Source organism: Aythya marila (genome assembly GCF_965140915.1).
Source record: "Aythya marila genome assembly, chromosome: 10".
NCBI lineage: Eukaryota > Metazoa > Chordata > Aves > Anseriformes > Anatidae > Aythya > Aythya marila.
The window spans coordinates 10,052,252-10,072,687 of NC_139051.1; the positions used below are offsets into that span (position 1 = coordinate 10,052,252).

A 20,436-nucleotide genomic window follows, 5' to 3' on the forward strand; every position below is an offset into this window, starting at 1 on the left:
ACTTTCAGCTCTGCCTAGCCACAGATGCCCTTTGACATCAGTACAGAGAGCTGCGATCGTTTTTATGTCAAGAGATATGAAAACCAGACAGCACCAGAACAAATACTCCACTTCTCTAAGGAAAGGAACATATAAACCACTTCTGCATACCATGGGCTGCAAAGTGCCGAGCCCACACCAAGCACAAACAACATCCTGATCCCACACACTACTTGGACAAAAGCCCCACTGAATTCACACTGGCATTGCTGCCCGTGCAGGGAATTTCATAAGAGCGAGGCTGACTCTACTATAAAATGAATATCTGCAGTCCTACCTTCACACCAGTGTCACTCCCGTGGGCTACAGGCACTTGCTTTTCTGCTGGCTTTTGCAGGTAAGCATTCCCAAATATAGCATGACATTATATGAACATCATGAGCGGTTTTCTCTCTCTCTTATCTTTTCAAACAAATACCAGCTGATGGCTTTCATTGCAGGTTGCTTTTATAGTCCTAACCTGACTACTGTAAACTTACCCTACTCCTGTTTACCAGTTCAGACACAGTTCATAAAGCCGAACCATCGAGGATGAATACTTTCTTAGTGCAATTTCATGTAAGTGAAAATGCTTACAACTAGATATGAATGTGGCACGTTAACCTTTAATATCCAAAGCTGTTTTCAACACGACTACAATTGTTTTTCATTACTTTTTTTTTTTTTTTTTCATGTGCAAAAGAGCTATAAATAGACAGGTGGAAAACTGTTTGCAGTTCCAGCATAAATGATGGGTACGTGACGAACAGCTGAGAGAGCCATAAAAACACTCCATATGTAAGCTGATGACAGAAAGCAAGAGAACTTCCTTCAGTTTACCTGTCTAGATTTTTGTTACCAGGTAAGAGCTATGTGAAATTCTGATAGTTTTGTAGAAGCAGAAATGCAAGTGATTCACTCACATGTATCACTTTATATTCCTCATGTGAGTATCATCCTGTCTATTGAGTCGGACTTGCAATCTCTAGTTTGTATTTACTGTAGGAAGAGTGGAAGAGTAAAAAATCCTGAACCCCACTGAGTAATTAACAGTATCTTATGCTACTATAGTCCCTCTACATGACACAACACCTTTTTCACATTTGAAGGAGCAACCTGCTACATCATTTAAAGGAGGATTGGTACAGGGAGAGAGAATTGATGTAGTCACAAAGGAGGGAAGGCAGCAGTCACTAGAAAAAGTATATGAAAGCAAGTCTGTCCTGTTAAATCTTGCTTTTCAAATCCTGCCTTGCATAACAAGGGACAAAAAATTCTTTTGATTGCCTGTATTCACTTTTTTTCCATCCACTAAGGTAACCTTATTTGTCAGCTTCATTTTTGACAAAGCCTGAGGGGAAATAAGTTGTTTGCATAAGCAACATACTTATTGATTATAAAGATACAGAGAAATTCAAATTGTCTGGGTAAATTATATGGAAAGAGCAACCCCATAAAACTATTGCCGTATTTCTTCTTCCTAGCAATTGGAGGTCTCTTACATTTTTTATGTAGGAAGCAGATCAGTGTTGAAAATTCCCTAGAACGGATATGGTGAATCTCAGCATGCTTTTGCTTTCTTTAAGCACCATTAAAATAAAGTTATTCTGACAAAAGGATTTTTTTTGCTTGCATATGGACCAGCACATGAGAATTTGCTGTCCTGTAGAGCTCACAGACGCCCCTCTGCACATCCCCAGCTCTTTGGCAGACAGCTGCAGGGCTAGGAAGGTGTTCAGCTGAGAAGCAGATGCTTTGTGCAGCATTAAGTCCCTCACGTGGCTTCAGCCACACGAGGAGAGCAGCACGTAACGGCACAGCGAGGCCAGTTGGTGACTCGCTAAATCCTAAATACCCCAGAGCTCTCTTCAAGACTGCTTGAAGCTGCGCTGCTATAGAAAGAGATTTGTAGCGGAAAGGGAAAAAAAGATGATCTCTACTTTTTAAATATCTATCATCCTGATATAATTATGTATGAAACTCTTTAACTGGTAACTTCAATTGGCACCTAATGAAGATTTAAAGAGATCTCAAGTGCAATTCCTGAAGGTGGTGATAAAAATTCCAACTAAATGCAGAGATACACAAATTTCACGTACTCCTCTCATCTGAGGTTACCATTTACAATTTGATTTTGATCCTCCATGAGTAAAACTTCTGTAACTTCATTGACCTTCATGAGGTCACTCCTGTTCTATGCTGAGATGAATGACAGTGGACTCCAACAGGGAGCAAGGAGTTAATGATACCACATTGCCTTTGCTGAATCAGAACAGGAACTGGGCATTAAACAGAACCATAAAATAATTTAGGTTGAAGGGACTTCTGTAGTGCAGCCTCTTGCTCAAAGCAGGGCCAACATCAAAATCAGACTGGTTTGCTGATGGTCAAGCTCTGAAATCTCCAAGAGTGGAGACTGTACAGTCTCTGAGCAACCCGTCCCAGTGCTTCACTCCTCTCAGGGTGAACTTTTTTCCCCTTATAACCAGTCTGAATTACCCTATCAGACAAAGAAAGAAGATGTGGATTTAAGGGGAGAAGAGGATTAACGCAAAGTGAAAAGACAATACTGAATGGAAAGCTCAGTCTTCTTATTCTGATACTGCATATATACAATACAAGTAGCTGGAAAGAAACAGATTCAGAAGGTGTGTGCAGTGAGTGACAAGTAGGTAGGCTCCTGGTTAAGTAAAAAATAAGCAACAAACTCTGGTGTCAGCATATCAGACAACACTGATTTTATTGTCAGAGTAAAAACATATTCATTAAAGAAAACCAAACAAAAAAACTAATGAATGTTACAATGCATGCCAAGCAATTATTGCTTTCCACAATGTGTCCTGTGACTCACTGTGCCACTGGCGTGTGGTGCTCATTCAGGGTATATCACTCACACATTTGCAATGGCTCTAAAGAGCTACTAGTTACTTGGGCTGTAGTTAATTTGGGGATTTGGGAGGTGGGTGTGGGGGAAGAGGGTAATTTCCCTATGGCAATGCAATAAAAGTCATGCTTATTATTGTATTATTATTATTTTCAAAATATAAAATAATGATTTTAGCAGCAGGCCAAGTACCATTAATCCTGAAGTCTCTTTTATTCTAGGAAAATCAATTCAGACAACCTCTGGCATGCAAATGCACATAAATAACTGGTAAATACTACCTGTGGTCTTCTGGGTCCAAATTTGCCTGATGCCAAGAGCAATCAATTCCTTTTTGGCTGCAAAGGATAGGAGGGCACTCAATACCTTGCAGAAGGCACTCAGCACCTGGCAAAAATCAAGCTTTCCATTTGCCAGCACCCCATGAAAGAGCAAACCCAGAAGTATGTATGACAGAAATGGTTCTCTTCCCTAACATGGGAAGGCAACCTCCTAGATGGACACAAAGGCAGTTCTCTTTAAGGTGTTGAATGCTCTCCCTGCCTGAGAAAGCTGTGTTTCCTATGCTTACTCCGCTTAAAAGGCAGCTCCAAGTTTCTTACTAAGGGAGGAAACAAAACTAACAAAGCATCTGTCTTTCAGTGAGTCTGCCCCAAAGCAGGAGTAGACTGGAAATCCAAGAAAGTTTTTACCATTAATGAGCCATCAGAGATGCTTAAAAGCAGGGTCTGTGCAGCAGCAGAAGAAAACTGCGTGCAAGAAAATTCTTCTTCCCTTATCAAGGCCACTCAAATGAGCCTGGGCTACAGCACAACCTGTGATTACCACAGAAAGAATATGGCTTCAGAGTGCTAATGGAGTTTTCCTTCACACTGAGAAAATTTAATGGAGGAAACAATCCTATATAGACAAGTTCTGTGTAACACTTGTATACACTTGTACAGTCCACTAAGGCAGTGCTATTCATTAGCAAGAGTGGAGCAGTAAGACCAGCAGCAGGCCACTGGGATTTTGCCTACGCAGGGCCTCAGATCTACAGCAGCAGTGCCACAGGCTTCAAGGTCAGCAGGACCGATCCCTGAACAAGGTGTCTGGCTCTGACCCTGTTTACACAAGGATACAGCAATAGCAATGCCGCTGGACTCAACAAAGCTGCGCTGGAGTAAATCAGTGGGGAATTAGATCCTGAATTTGTATGTCTTTGCAGCTAATTTGACAGGCGGTATTAAACAACATTAACATCTCAAAATGTGACTTGGAAGGAATAACATAAACAAACATCTCAACCTACAGCTCTATTGCTCCCTGATCCCCGAGGAGGCAATTATTCCCTCAGTGATGTTCTGTACGGCCCAAAATACAATGATTGCCAGTACAAATATTGTGTTCCTGCTTTTTTTGTTTTATAAAATGTAATTTTGGACCGTCTGGCCTGGGGTGTTTTCTTCAGTGCTTAACTCAAGAGGTTCCAAACAATGACTGGGGAATACAGCCATGACCTTAGCATGACTGGTGATGGTGAACAGTGGCTTGCTCTGCCTATTTCTTCACCTTGAACCTCCTGAACTGCTTAATTGTGGGGAAGACAGCTGAAACGGTGTCTGAGCAGTCTGCCAGCAACTGAACTGCACCCTTTTATTGTTATTCCGTATATTCCTTGCTACTGCTCAGAAAATATTCTCTCTCTCTTCATAAATATTTTTATTTGCATGTTTGTTTGCATCTAGCTTACCTACCTTCCTCTAGGAATGTACTTGAGGAAGTGCTAAAGCACATAGAAAGTATGTAGAGCTCAGACTATTTTCCAATCAAAAGTCTTATTCATCTAGGCAGAAATGTCAATGTCTTCATTTCACCCAAGGAGATAAAAACAGCATTTAGGTAATAACCACCTTCTCCTCGACGCAAATTCCCTTCCTCCAGAGAAGGAAATGCTGCCTTTGGCCAGATCCCATACAGCAGTTCTTTTGTTGGTTAATTCATGACAGTGTTAGCAAGATTTTCATTATAGGCTATTATTTGTATCTGCTGTTTTCATGAAGCAGCTGTAATAAACAAGTGAGATTTATGTTCCTTTTTAAATTGCTTGAAATAATTAGGGTTGTTAAATTTAGACTCTGAAAGAACCTACTGATTTCTCTATTTTTTTCATAGATACAGAAGCTACAAAGCGATCTACTGCTATCAGTCAGGCTTGGGACAGAATCGTGTGCACTCCATATACCATCCAGAACACATTCAAAATGTGTTTTAGATGAGGAAACATTTTAATGTTTCTCCAGCCTACATTCAGAAAGGATTTCTTTTAGATCCTATTCTGCTCTGTGCAGGTGCAGATAACCTCACTCTGGATCACTCTGGTAAGCTGAATGGAAAGTAGGACCAGAACTGAGACTCTGGCGCAGACCAGAGTTTTGCAGCTGACCTCCCAGCTTGATGATTGATAACTGCACCCAACTGTTATAAAAGCCCTGACCCATTTTGGGCATTCAAATACCAAACTTAGAGCTTGTGGTTTCCTCTCATCTCCGTATCGTTTACTTTTTCCACTCGTCCTCCCTCAACTACAACTTGCTGTGTTGACAGTCAAGAAGTTTATTTAAAATAAATGAACATGATGCCCTTCCCAACCCAATCTGGGCATTTCACAGCTACTGCTGAATCTCAGAGCCTGATCCAACCTCCTTCATGTCAGCACTAAAAAAATATATTCTAAAACTATCACGGCTGTTTTTTCTTTTTTATTTTTTTTCCTTTTTTTTTTTTTTGTTATATGGTGGTTTATTTTTATTTATTTATTTATTTATTTATTTTGGTTGGTTGCTTTTGTTATTGACTGTATAGTTTTTTTCTTTGTGTAGATACCACCATCTCAGCAGTCAAGGTTTCCTCAGTGCAGGAAGAGACAAGATGAAAATACCAGGGTCCAGGACAGAATTTAGCTCTAATGGTTCTACAAGGGGGACAGATGTTCATGTGACTACAGCCTTAGAGGAGGTAAGGAACACTTAGAGGAGGTAAGGAACACATTATCTGTAATGTGGGATAGACCAGATTGTACCATGCATAGAAGGAATACAGCAACAATATACTAACTACATAACAAGAAAAGGCAAAACATGAAGAAAAAGAGAGAGCTAAGCCTGTCAGTTTTAACATTACAATTATAAATAGAGGAAAGAAAACTAGGGGAAAGTATGCAAATAAGAATGATGGAACTGGGAAAGGTGTTTGGAGTAATATATAGAAAACAAATGTAATAGGTATCAAAATACAAAATTTTAAGTACTTCTTAGCTCTATATATGATAAAACAGCAACAACTTCTCTGTAAATGAAAAAAATCCAGGGCATTAAAATCATGTAGGCGTACTATCTTAAATCAGTCCTACATAATATCAGTAAGTGGCATGCAATGGGATGGGGATTTACTGCTAAGAAGTATAAAGCCCTACATCTCAGGAGAGCAGTGACGTTGCCTGATAACAGCTGGCTGCAAAGCTGTGAACCAAAGAAAGACCTAAAGGTGACTGCAGGTAAGACTAGCCACATAATTCAGTTTCTATGTGTGATGCTTCTGAGTGATGCAGGAAAGGGTCAAAAGCTAAGATATTTTTGGATGTGTACATATGAAGGGATGATATGGAAATCTAAAGCATAATGCTATGTCAAAACAACCACCGTGTGAGCTGTTCAGGTCTCCAGAGATTACTAAGAAGATAGAAAAATAAAGGAAATACAAATAAGGACAATAAAAATAATCTAAGGAGAGAGTAAGAGAAATAAATTAATATAGTCTATAAATAAGAAAACTCCTGGGCTGAGATCCAGCTATAAATACCTTTAAGGTAGTATGTGTAGAGGCAGGTAATTAATCTAGCTCAAAAGATAGTAGGACAAGGAGTATTGCATAAATGCAGGGGTGGAAAAATTCAAGATGTATAGCAAGAAAAAGTTATTTGAAGAGACACATCTGCTCAACTGTGCAGACTCTGCAGGTGGTAGCCAAGGCACACTTACTGAATGCATCCAAGAACTGGCTGAATAAGTGGCTCTGGAAATGATGCAGTCACAGCCTTCTATAGTCCAAAGAGATCACCACAGATACACTTACTGATCTGTTAGTCTCTTTCTTTATGGGTAATCTGAAAGACTGCTTATCTATTTAAAAGAAAACAAAAACAAAACACCAACACCACAAAATAAAACAAGAACAAAAGCGAGTCTATAGATCCATGCAGTGACAACAGACCTGCAGCAGAGCTCAGAACTGGGGATGGGCAGCACAGGTAACAGCAAACCTCTGTAACTCTCTCCTGGCCATTCAGCCGTGTATGCAGCGTCATGCTGCTGGGCAGGACAGTGTCAGCAGGGCAAAAACTGCTGACCCAACTGGCAGAATATTCTGAGTATCTCAACACCGAGGTCAAAGGCTGAACCGGGAACTACCTCTTCTGATACTCATGGCCCTTTGGTAAGAGATCCTGCACGGAAGTTGCTGCATAAATTACATACTTTGCTTCATGATTAGCTGGAAACCAACACTAGCAGCATATATCAATTCTCAAGAACTCTAAAATACACTTGTATTAAGAAATTAAAATTAAAAAAAAAAAAGCAAATAAACAAACAAAAAAAACCAAACATTTGCAACAAGCCTTAGAATGTTCATTGACAAACGGGTATACACATGTGAGGAATATAAAACCCAAGTACGATATACCCCCCCTTAAAAATAACCCATCCCAACTGCACTCACCAATCGGGACTTCTGTCCCCTCCTCAATGTAGATGGGCAGTGGTGATTCCTCCATAGGATGAGGCACTGATGGAAAGTAATGAATTGTGGTAGTATTTGTCGCAAAGTGACTACAATAAGATGGTCCCTTTCTTATCATTACAACTACATAAGGCTGGTTATTGTCACAAAGAGTCCTTTCTCACAGCGGCCACCTCCTGTCACGGTGCCCGGTCCAATGTGCAGGCCCGAGGGGTTAATCCCCACTGAGCATTCGCCACCTCAGCGGGCAGAGGCCAGGGTGCCTGTCCTGATGCCTCAGGATCCTGCTGCCTTGCAACAGCCTCGCTAGCCCCGTCCCTGAAGCTTAACTCTTGGAAACCCACACAGTTGAAGAAGCCAAAGGGAGCCAATGCATAGACAGGCACAAGTAGAGTTATCGAGTCAAAGTTGTCATATTTCATGCACAGAACCAGAAGAGGGAGGCTCTGATGCTTAAAGCTCGCCGTTAGCTGTTGAAAAGCCACAGCAGGTGATGGAAGGCTGCACCGCAAATGGCCTACGAACCACAAACCTTTCATTATTCATTCGTTTTGGAGCACATATATCAGACTTAGGAGGCTCCTGATTATTTGCTTGTGATAGTGAAATCTCCAGAGAAAACTCTTCAGACCTGTGCTGCACTGGGCTGCACGCTTATTCTGTGGTTTCCAGACACCATACAGTCACTTCTGTAGGGTTCATCTGTTTGGGTTCTTCTCTATTTGGGAGCTTCTTCTTTTAAAGGTGATTTTTCCCCCCTCACTGTTTCCCATTTAAAATCTCTGGGAAGCACATTTTGAATTTCCCATACTGGAATGAAATACTCATCATGAAAACTGCAATAATCAAAAGCCTTCTCGAATTTTTCCCTCTCTGTTGCCTTTTAATAATGGTGATGTACCTTCTCAAGGCTACGGACTCCTGATCTAGTCTCAGCTAGGATTCCAGCTAGAGGAAAGGATGACTCTTTAATCCTTTGTAGGGGTTTCTTTCTCTTACTACTGTCTGTTCTTCAGAGAGCTTGCTCTATGACATCCATAAAACCAGCCAAAGAACACTTGCAGTTTAAAGCTATTAAATGAAGTGTCTTACAATGTTTCTGCTAGAAACACAACGGGAATAAAGAGTGTTTGCCGCAGATGCTTGACTGGCAACTGGCCTCACGCTCGTGCTTGGCTGGGTTCAAAGGGCCGCCAATTCCCTGCCTTTACCTAACCCCACCTCCCGGCTGACATGGAAAATGAAGGGAAGCACAGGGCAGGGGAACAGCAGACCACGGTTGCCTACAGAACTACCATACAAGCCACAGAAATCATGGTTTACCAGGGCGCCTTGCGCAAGCCACTTTTATCTAGAAGCTGAACTAACATTCCAGCTCAACAATAGCAAAAAAACATTTGTTACCACACGGCGTTTTGCTACTCATTAACCAGCAGTTGCTACGCAAGCATAATGGAGTGCTGCAATTCAGAGATATATGTTATTTTTCCAAAAAAATGTTGATTTATGGGAAATCAGCCTGACGTGAGCGCTCGTGGGCTTGCCATGCCACTTGACACAGTACATGCTTCGGAGTTATGCAAAGCGGGCCCTGCATTGGGAACAATGCAGTCATTTTCCTTGCTAAGCTAAGTTTGCATTAAGGCAACGAGAATCTTCATCTATGCAGCCCCTTAAAACATTTAATCAGATTTATTTCCTAATCAGAGCAGAGCTTACTCTCCTACTCAGTTTTCAAATCAGAGATCTGCAAGCAAACCATGTCAGTAGGTGATGTGGAGAAAAACTGTTGGATTTTTACAACGTGCAGCTTTCTTTGTCCCATGAGGAATACTGTACTGGGCTCATGCAGACCAAGCGTTCAGCCTGGAGCCAAATGCTTTCACAATACATTTGCAACAGTATTCACCAACGGAGAGAGGCATTGAGTCTAATTTTAAAGGGTATCACCACAGGTTGTAGAAAAGGCCTGAAATACCTCGCTGTTATTTGAGGCCAAATGGGCGTACACACGCTCTCTCTTACCCACACATATACATGCACGCTCTAGCACACGTGCACACGAACAAATGGCTCTACAGACAGAACTTGGATTTTGTACAATCCAAGGTGGAGAAGCTGGTTCTTGTCACGGGGTTTGGGGACCAGGGACTCTGGGATGCTAAAACGAGCCCTCACCCGTGGTTCCCCTCTGCTGTGGGCAAACCACTTTAATACTGTCCCTCCAGGATTTACACACCAACTTTACAGGCATGCTGCTTAAATGTCTGCAAAGTGCTTTGCAATGGTTTCTAAATTCTGCAGTGTTATGCACAGAAGAACTGCACAGATAGATAGATTTAAGATAACAGTTGCTGAGCATTATTACTGTATAACTACAGCCTATTTTTACATGCTCTATACTTGGTTTCTACGAACAGATGGCAAATGTTCAGTATTGGAACGTTTTAATCATCTTTATAACCCTTTTGTAATTTCATAAACAAGCATAAATAACACTTACATGAAGAAGAGTCTCTCCTGAGTGGATATTCTCTTCCTGTTTGGAAAAAAAAAAGAAAAAGAAAAGGCAAAAAAAATATTTTAAAGAAAAAAAATGGGTCCACAAAAAGTCAGGCATGTTTTAACATTATCATGCATAGTGTTTTCTGAATTTCATCTGTGTGAGCTTATAGTTTTGAAGAACATCAAGACACAGAAGGCACTACAAAGGCAAACAAGATTATTTCTTATCTCATTCAGTGAAAACAGAAAAAAAAAAGCCTATATGTTTCAAGAGTAAGGAAACTGCAGCAGTGAAATAAAATGCAAATGCCACGTGACCTGAAGAAAAAGGAAGAACTTTTAACTGCATTCCAGCTCGCTGATAGCCCTGTAGCTCTACGTATGGGTTGCCCTCCAACCTGTGGGCAGCCTACCTACCCCAACACCCTAAAGCAGAGTGTTTCTGCTGTACTTTGGCACTGCGTAATCATTTTTCCATGCCAGCACTCTAGCACCAGCTGCATTCAAACCCAAGTCCTGCAGCCATGGCAGTGAAGGCGTTCTCTGAGGCTGTGACCATTCTGGGCAACAAAGAACCACAACAGGAAATCCAGTAACTGCTAAAATGAACGAGCCTGCCCAGCAGCACATGGGTTTTACCAACCACCCTTGTGCAGCCTCATGCCATCCGCCTGCTGCTGCCCACCCACAGCTGGCTGGCAAGAACATGGACTTGATTCACACTCCCCATCCACCAGCTGAGCTGGAGGGATTTGTGGATGCTCTTGGGGCAGGGTTTAGGGCTGGTACCAATCTGCTTTTTGTTTGTGTGAATGTAGACACACCAAAAAAAGAGACTGAAAGAAATGCAGCAGATGCTGACTCCACTGCAGTTTCAGAATCACAGACCGGCAGCATGGTAGCAGCCCTTCCAATGGCTGGCTGTGGCAGACAAGGGGAAGGATAATGCACAACAGCAGTCTCATTTAATTCCTACTACATTATCTTATATCAATATTAGCTACTCTGTAAGTAATTTAAAGAGTATTGCCTAGAGTTTACATGCCTTGGGATGATACTCGGCTAGCACAAATCAATTAAATCCATGGCACTACAACAGCTGAGGATTCAAGTAAGTATGCATTTATGGGAGAAATTCAACAATTGTTAAATTACTGAATTTTCATCCTCATGCTTTTCCTCCAAATGCCAGGGACCCAGTCCTGCAAGCAGTCCCCCTTTCACATAAGTGAAGTTAGTGATGAGAAGTTAAAGGCACTAATCCTAGTAGTTAATCTATTCAAAGCTGCACTTAAACGATCTACAATTTATTAGTATGACCAATCAAACAAGCATTACTTGCAAAAGGCTTTAACTACCATGGCTTCCCATCCATTTTTATGTGTTGTAATACGGTTAAATTTAAAAGAAACAAATTAGCATAATCTTTTCAGTCATTTGCCAGCGTGATTAAATGCCTGGGTAAGGCACCAGTGTAGAGAGACTCCCCTTACTGGTGGAACTGGCAGTTTGTATCCAAACCCTGGGGCACTGGTTAAAGCTAGAAAGGACAAAATTAAAATAACAGGGGTTTGCTGGTGAGTCTTGAGGTGCATTGAGGAAAATCCTGGGAGCATCACTGCCCTGGAGACCAACTGAAAGGCTTGTGCCTGAGAGTCTCTTTGGAAACAGCCAGCCAACAGGACTTGGCTGGAAGCCACCAAGATGTTGCTCAGTCTTGGCTATGCAGAGTATTGATTTAAGGGAAAACTCACTGAAATATTTGCAATGATAAGCTGAAAGACAAGTTCATCCCTGAGGTTTTACAAATAGAGCTATGCTCAGGCACAGGGGCTTTCAGAAGCACCGTGCAGAAAGAACACACCGACTAAAAGTGCCTTCCTATCTTCCCCAGCATTGTTGTACCTCTTTTCACACAAGATTTCAAATGCACTGAAGCCTCCTGCCACTGCCCAATCATTTCACTTCTGCCATGTAAGAAACATCAAGGCAAACCCCTCCAGAGCTACATCTTGGTGACTACCAACAACATTTTGCTCTTAATTACAGAAAAGTAAAATGAAATTAAAATCAGTAGCATTTGAATTATTCCAAATTTATACTGGACTCTAGCCCAAACTCCCCAAACAAACAATGAGACCCAGGATATTGATCTAGCACCCCCAAGCACGCAACCACCTTCCCAGTACCTCCAAATATCACAGTGCCATCTGCAATCTCCTGCTTTTTGCAAGGTGTGATAGAAAATAACCCTGGGACCGCACAATAAAAAAAATGCAGGTTAATAAATGACAGCGAGAAGCGGCCTTTCGTCTCTCGGGCTGTGGGCTTGGGTCCCTGCCCACACGCGGGGCAACACGGGGACCCCACCGGGAGGAAAGGTGTCTGTCGCCCTCCAGCGGGTGCTGTCTCAAAGCATCGCAAAGCATGGGAAAGGTGAGAAGGGGAAGGAAAAGAGAAGGTGAGATGCACGCAAATGAAGAGAAAAAAAAAAACAAACCAACAACACGAATGCAAAGCAGAGAAAAGGAAGAGACAGTTGAAGAGGAAATACAAAGATGCTATCTCTGAAAGTGCCGAAAATAAAGTTTCCAGTGTCGGTCTAACCAGGGCAACTAAAACAACCTCCCGCCACGCTCGTGCTTCAGCCTCAATTTTACTCCTTGCTCTGGGTGAGTGACACCGTCCTGTTGCTGGCTGCTCAGCTGCTTACACATTTTTCTTAAAAAAAACACCCTCTGGACAATCCCAGCAGCGTACTTCTGGGACAGCCTTCAGGGCAATCTCTCCGTAATACTCATGCAAGGGTAGACAATGCCAAAAAGCAGTCAGCTCACCCAAATCCAAACCTAGAAGTAAACACCCGGCCATCCAAAACATCCAGTTTTTTTTTGCCAAAGCCTCTCCTCTCCAAATTCCACAGCAGCAGGTTTTAATGAACCGTTTTACTCCTGAACCCATAAAATCTAAACCGGTAGCAACTGTCATCCAAGCACTGAATTACACTGACATGTCTCATGGACGGGGCTGCCTTGCTTTTTTGCACGTCCAAAACTCGAGACATTTTGACATGCAAGTGAAAAAATATTGCAGTTACCAAAATAGCACTATCAACGTAACTAGCTCCTCTCAGAACATTTTCTTAATGCCTTTCCCAATACGGTTAGAAAAATGGGAACTAAGCAAAAACTCCATCTTTACACCTTGGTACAAACCATGCTGGAATATGTGTGAGGTTGTGTTTCTTCGTGTTTCCCTGGATCTTCTCCCACTACTTTTTCATCAATGATTTCCTTTAAACATAGCTCTTATTAAACCGTATAAATCAGCTTCTTCAACTTATAAATACAAAGTTTTGCCACTATCGGAGCTGCCTGAGGAAAACACAGCTCGCCTTCTGTTTCACAAATACACACTCTGCACATTTCTTCGCCTGTGTGAAATAAATTCTCCCATGTTCTTATATGGAAACCCTGCACGTCCTCCCACACGCTGCCTGGTACAGGCTCAGATGGAGATGGGCATTCACGACCTTAAAGCCAGCGGGTGAGATGTGGACCCCGGTCCCCCCAGCACTCTTGCCCCTTTGCATCATGCTGAGCTCCCCAACGCGCCCCAGGCAGTCCCTTCCCTAAAGCCCATCACAACTTTGATTTCAGCTTCACCAAGGATCAACGAAAAAAAATATATAAATAAGCAAAGGAAGCACAGCAGCTGTATTACCCACCAGGTAGGCCCATGAGCATCAGATGGAGCTGTGCCCGTACCAACCTCTTCACTCGAGGTTAGCGCAAGGCAGCCAGAAAAAATACGGTGGGAGGGGGAGGGAAGGAGAGCGCAAACGGGCAAAAAATAGCCGGGGAGTGGGGAGGAGAGCAGAGATGAGAGGAGCGTGCTCCGCGGATGTTCTGGAGGGCCGCCAGCAAGTGGTTAATTGCAGGCTGAGAACTGTTATCTCGGAAAAAAAGTTAACGTAAGGAGGAGGGGGGAGAGGGGAAGAGAAAAAAAAAAAAAAAAAGAAAAAAAAAAGAGAGGAAAAAAAAAAAAAAAAAAAAGCCGGGTGAGGAGACAGCTGGAAAGGAGCAAATAATAAATGGAGGGGGAAGGGAACGCGCGCCCGGGGAGGCAGGGGAGGCGCGGACAAAGGCTGGGCGCTGCCCGGCTCGGCACGGCACGGCTCGGCACGGCTCGGCTCGGCTCGGCTCCCCTTTGTTCCCTCGGCTCGGCTCCGGCCCCACCGCCCTCCCTCCCGCCCGGGAGGCGCCGGTACCTGCGGTCCGCTGGGCGCGGAGCCTGCGCGCCGCTGCGCCCCTGCGGCCGTGCGGCGGAACGGTGCGGCGCGACTAGCAGCGCCGGGCGGGGGGCGCCGGTGATTTATAAGCGCTTTCTTCCTGACCTCTCGTGTCTGTTGTCTAATGAGGGAGCTTTGAGCATCACCCATCCTGCTGAGTGGAAAAACACCGGCACGGCCTCTTCTTTGCTGGGGAGGGGGGAGCCTAAAGGAAGGGGTGTGGGGGAAGGAGGGGCCATGCAGCAGAGCAGGCGGCGGAGCTCGGGCTGGCAACCGGCCGCGGGGAGGGGTTTGGAGGCTGGGGGAGCGGGGCAGCGAGACGGGGGGGGGTCGGCTGGGAGTCCCCCCGCTTCTCCCCGGGCCGCCCGGAGCCGGCCTCGGGCTGGGGGAGCCGCCCGCAGCCCCGCGCCCCGCTCCCCCCGGCTGGGCTGCTCGCTGCCGCACAAAGAGCGCCCTTCTCGCAGACAAAGCATCCGCCCGAGGTGTCACCGGGGCTGGCCGGCCCTTCGCCCGGCTCCCCGGCTGCTGGTTTGGACATCACATACTCCGGGATGAAGCGCGGGGGAGCTCGGCCGCCGGTCCCGGTGCCGCTCCGGCAGGTTTGGGGGTTCTCGGTGGGGCTGGAGGCGGCGGCAAGCGGCGGGGCCCGGCAGGTGCCTGGCTCCCGGCTCTCGGCTGCCGTCGCCTCCCAAAAAACGCAGCCCCCGGCAGCCCGGCTCCCGGCAGCACAACGGAGTGAGCCTGGGGGCGAGCAGGGCTGCGGTTTGTCCTGCCTTGGCTTTCGCTGCACCGAAAGCCGGTGCCTTGCTCCTGCCGGCGAACGGGGACACGACTGGGGTGTGTGTCCCCTACCCTCATCTCCCGCAGTTCTGTTCATACAAGGATTCAGCAGTGTGTGGGCTCGCTAGGCATTTTCCTTCAGCCCCTGCAGGAGACTTGGGGAGATACGCTGTACCGTGAAATACCGGTTAGTTACAGGGGCAGAGCAGCTGGAAAAAGGAGATCCGAGGGCGTCAGCATTTTGCAGAAGTCCCCGGGTGCTCACCGTGTGCACTGGGACCCGCAGGGATTGCTCACAGAGGAGCCCATACTTCCCGCATCCCAGCTCCCCAAGGCTTTCCCTGCCACCAGACCCCACCTGCCCACACCGCACACTAGGCTGGCAGTCACAGAGCGACGCGGCTGTGAAACCCACCACCTACACACAGGCTGCTGAGGGGCCAAATTCCATCAGGGCAGCCTCCAGGGAGGTCTCTAGAAAAGGCTTCTTTCCTTGGCTGGCTCATGCAAAAACACAGAGAACTGCATTCCCTCTGAGTGCTCATTGCTAGCAGTGCAGGACGCTAGGTACCGTGTGCCACAGGCATGCCACTCATTTTGCCTGACTCCGGTGCAGTATCCAAGTTGATTTGCAAAAGGTCCCTAATCTGAAAAAAAGAGATACAGGTATCTGATATGTGCAGCTAATCGAAGAGCTATCTCCTCTAAACAGACTGGTTTAAACTAATTACACGATGTAGCGCATGCTGCCACCTACGCCTTCTGATTCAGGTTTCTGGTGTATTGCAGCTCTGGATTCCTAGGCATCGTTTGCTGAAGGCAGCTAGCATTTTGTGAGGCTGCACGAGGGACCACAAACACAGGCGGCTGTGGCCGCACCAGGGAGCAAGGCAAAACATTTCTCACCGGCGCAGACACTTGTTGAGTTGCGGTGAGGATGCCTCGAGGCTGACCAGGAACCGGCAGTCACACCAGTGAAATGAAAAGTAGTGGCTGGAGCTACATGTTGCTGAGGATCCTGCCAGCACAGCTGTACCACTGACAGCAGCGGAACATTTTGCTCAAGTTCTCTAGAGGAATCAAAGCCTGTATTTTCTGTCTCTGGCCCTCTCTTGTTCTGTTGTTCCGTGCTCTGTAAAAGAAAAGTCAGCCACACACAGCACATGGTTGCTCTCTGCGTTTGAAAAAAAAAAAAAAAGTGTTTGGGGGAAGAAAACCACAGCCAATGCTGTTTTGAAATCAGAAGCATGTAAACAGTACCTGGAACTAAGTGGAATAATAATAATAATTAGTCCTTTTGTGCTATAAATATGTGCATCGCTGCCTGCTGTTTCATTATGAGACAGCACGACTTCTGAAAATGTGCCTGATGAATATTTGGGGGCACACTGCCTTCAGCTGCAGCGGTGTACAGCAGCTCAAGTGCTTCTGGCTCCTCCGGCTCTTATGTAACCAAAATCACAAGTTAGAGCCCAAATTACAAAGCAGAAGCATGTGTATAATATTAAGAATATAAGTGGTGCCTTAAATTGTTATCCTTTTACTGTAGGTCTGGCTTTAATCTGTTACTAATTTTAGTTCTGCAGTTCCATTGATTTTGATGTGCGGTGGTGCCATTAATAGCGGAATCAAGCCTAACCCCTTAAAAACCCACCATGAGAGCATTAACCCAAACTTAAGTAAGACAGGCCAAAATCGCTGTGGTTACAGGTAGGTGTAGTTCATATGACTCGTATAGCAGATCCAAAACGTACCCAGTATTAAGATACAGTAGAAAGCCACAATATAATGTTCCCATGACTGCTTTGCACATCAGCCAGAGCTGCAGGTTTTTGCACATTTAGCCAAGGCACAGGTTAGTCTTCCTTTGTGTTTTGCCTCTTTCTGGAGCCCATATTCCCCATTCACACGCTGATCTGCTTTCTGGAGTTTTAAGGTGTTGGATGCTGATACCGTGAGTGCCTCTTGTATCTGTTTAATCCAATAACATAACTCGTCTTTAATCTCCACGTCTGGGTCACAGGTTTTAAAAAAGACACTGGGCCAAATCCCCAGCTTGGCTATAACGTGTGGAAATCTACCGAGAAGGCACGGAAGTCAGAAGAGATTTGCTGTATCTGCACCCTGCAAAGGAGGTCTCAAGGGGCAGTGATGTGAGTGCCTAATTTCGCAGATGGATGCGTATTAACACAAGTCTGCAGCAGAGGTGGAGCAGATTTCTGTCAGGTGAGGCAGCTGGAGGGAGGAATATCACACCAGCATCTAAAATATGCTCCACCAGGATCTAAAATATGCTCATCAGCAAACTCTCCTTCATTTTCAAATCAAAGTGGGTTTAATATTTCTTGCTTTTTCAGGACAAAAACTTGTTTCTTCTCAACCTGTGCCTGTTAAAGGAAATATACTCAGGACCACAGCAAGGCAAGAACAAGGAGCCAGTTTTGCAGGGATTGGGAAGATTTTGCATATAAATATTAAAATAAAAAATCAAATTTTATTCCAGATGCAAAGTCCAGCAGAAATTTAAGGGGCAAGTGCAGAGCACTATCTGTAAAGAAGGGCGTAGGTGAGAATAGCAAAAAGATGCTCTGAATAAGCTGACTGCAGTAACACGTCTCCAAACACAGATTTCCTATATAAAGCTAGACAGGGGCAGCCTTTGGGGTTCCCCTGTGTGGGAAAGGACCATGAGCCTGAAAAAAGGAGGCAGATTTTATGAAGGATTTAAACATCATGCAGTGACTCTGGATTGCAGATTTTAAGCATTACTAAATCAGGGGACAGAACTGTTGCTATTGCTATTACGTACCAGGATATTTCACTAATCCGTGCAATCCACTAAGTTGCTGTAGTTTTAGTCTGTGTTTATTTTAGATGAAATTATGGCCTGGACAGTTAATTTTTTGTTAGTTTATCCATTTAAATCATATACAAATAAAATACCAAACAGAAATCAAAACATGACCTGCGATTTTGGTATACTTCCCATCACGTGAACCTGCTGGTGATGGAATCAATCCACCCAGTTTATCAGTCAAACCCAAAGACAGCTAAAAACCACAGGAATTCTTGAAAAGTAGCCCCATTGGCTTTAAATTCTATTTAAAATGTGATTTTAATACTACTGCTAGTGGCCTATTTTGTTTATATTACAAACTGCCCAGCCATTATGGGATTGCTTCCGCTGATCGTTTCCCTACATCAAGATAATTACATATTAATTTGAGGCATTTTGCACGTCTCAAAGGCTAGAGTGGGCCCCTTCCGAGCAGTGGGATAGTTTAGAAATGCCTGTTGCTTTACAGGAGCTGATTCCTCCAGTGAGGGGCAGACCCAGAGGAATGAAACAGCCTGGACTGAAGCACTCACATGTGTTTGTGGAAGAAGTTGAGTGTCTCAGGTTAACTGACAGTCAGCTACCTGGAAATAAAAAGCTCTCATGTAACCAAAGGTTTACACTAGGATTTTCAAGAGCTCCTGAGCAATTTCAAATCCCTTAGAGGAACACAGTATGGAATAAAAACTATAGGTATTATTAAAGAATGTGTCCAAACCGAAAGCCAGCCAGTTTCATAAAAATGAGCTAAGAAGCAATAACAGATACTCTGTCTCCTGCTGGATGCATCATGAACCGTATGTTTTGTATTTTTTAAGTCATGCCAAAAACAATTTTTTTCTTTGCTGTTGTCATTGGGGAAAGACAGTCAAAGAGCTATGCATAAAATGAGGTTAAAGTAATCTAATTAAAACAAATAAACAATGTGCTTTCATCTTTAATTCATAACCAGTCATTTGGGATCTAACTTTAAAAAAACAGATAAAAATTCAGAAAGGATTTTGAAGGATGACTGTTTCCCTTTAAGATTAATGATAAACATACTTGTGTATTCAAGGGAGAATAGATCCAGTGTTATGTAACAGGATAAAGAAACAAAATCCTTTTTCCTTAAATTAAAATAACCAGTACGTGTGTGGATTTTAGTCAATCACCGAAAATTCAGGAAACCCATTTTCTTTCACAACTGCATTCCATATGCTAAAAATTGAGGTCTTGTAACTTTTAAACAGGATCACAACTAAGGACACAAAAGATTTGTTTGTCCTGTTTGTCCATTCTTTTCCAGTAGATGACTGTTCCCTGAGAAAAACACTGTAGCACTTGTGCTTTCCAAAAATCCAATTTTTTGCCCATCTTTTCATTTAATGCAGCATAAGCAAATCCTGTTATTGCACTTCCCAGGAAATTCTTCTTTTTTAATCTACTTGCCTAGTACTAGATGCATACTAGTAGATGTACTGCTTATATCTTTTTACCTTTTTTTTTTTTTTTTTTTTTTTTTCTTTTCTGAACTAACTGCTGCATAACAGCTCTTATCAAACCTTGCAATGCCTACCTAAATTTGCCACTTAATTTAATGGGACAAGATCAACAGATAATGGATTTTTTTTAATATTGGCATTGTTCTCTGCTGGCTTAATCATATAAAATGTGCAAAAAAAAGAAGAGTAGAGTAGAGTAGAGTAGAGTAGAGAAGAAAGAAAAGAAAAGAAAAGAAAAGAAAAGAAAAGAAAAGAAAAGAAAAGAAAAGAAAAGAAAAGAAAAGAAAAGAAAAGAAAAGAAAAGAAAAGAAAAGAAAAGAAAAATCTTCTACCAGAGAACCTACATTTTCCACTTCTGTATTTTACAAGAGCACTCATACCAGAAGTTGTGCATCAGAATTTGATATATAAAGTTCCTCTTTATCACATGAATTCAATTTTCCAAAAGAAGGCAAACAATACTATTAATAACCAAGATACAAGCCCTGAAAAGGCTAAAGCTTGTACTTGCTGCAAAAAAAAAATGTCATCTTGTTGGATCTAATTCTGGAGTCAGTACTTCACACAATGCAGAACGGGCAGCGATTTGCATAGAAAGGCACTGCTGAGTTAAGGTGATACTCACTCTTGCATGACAGAAGCATGCAGGTGCTTCACTGAGCTCCTCGGAGCTTTGTCTGCAGACCAAAGTAAATCATGCTTACATTGGCACGTCCTTGCACATGTCCACACTTCAAGTTTTTAGTCCTGAGAGCGAAGCCTTGAGTCTGGGCACTTTAAGCAGCATTCCCCCAGTGGAGAAAGTCCTCTATTAGTGCTACACCAGCAGCACAAGGTGTGCTCAGAGGTGCTGCTGTTT

The 20,436-nt window shown here is 43.6% G+C and overlaps 1 protein-coding gene across 10 annotated transcripts in view; it reads right to left on the reverse strand.

The window, feature by feature from the left end:
• SLC6A6 (solute carrier family 6 member 6) overlaps positions 1-14,640 on the reverse strand; it is a 57,362-nt gene extending 42,722 nt beyond the window's left edge. Inside the window, exons 1-4 of one of the 10 annotated variants that reach the window (XM_082768248.1) lie at positions 14,457-14,640; positions 10,185-10,220; positions 7,661-7,726; positions 3,184-3,240 (exon numbers count right to left, since the gene is read on the reverse strand). In XM_082768248.1, the coding sequence (XP_082624374.1) occupies positions 3,184-3,240; positions 7,661-7,715 (112 nt within the window). In that variant the 5' untranslated portion in view covers positions 7,716-7,726; positions 10,185-10,220; positions 14,457-14,640. Of the gene's footprint in view, positions 1-3,183; positions 3,241-6,921; positions 7,035-7,660; positions 7,727-10,184; positions 10,221-13,913; positions 14,079-14,456 lie in introns of those variants that run through there. The other 9 variants (XM_082768245.1, XM_082768252.1, XM_082768249.1 and 6 more) reach the window with 9 other exon arrangements.
• Positions 14,641-20,436: the final 5,796 nt, after the last annotated feature.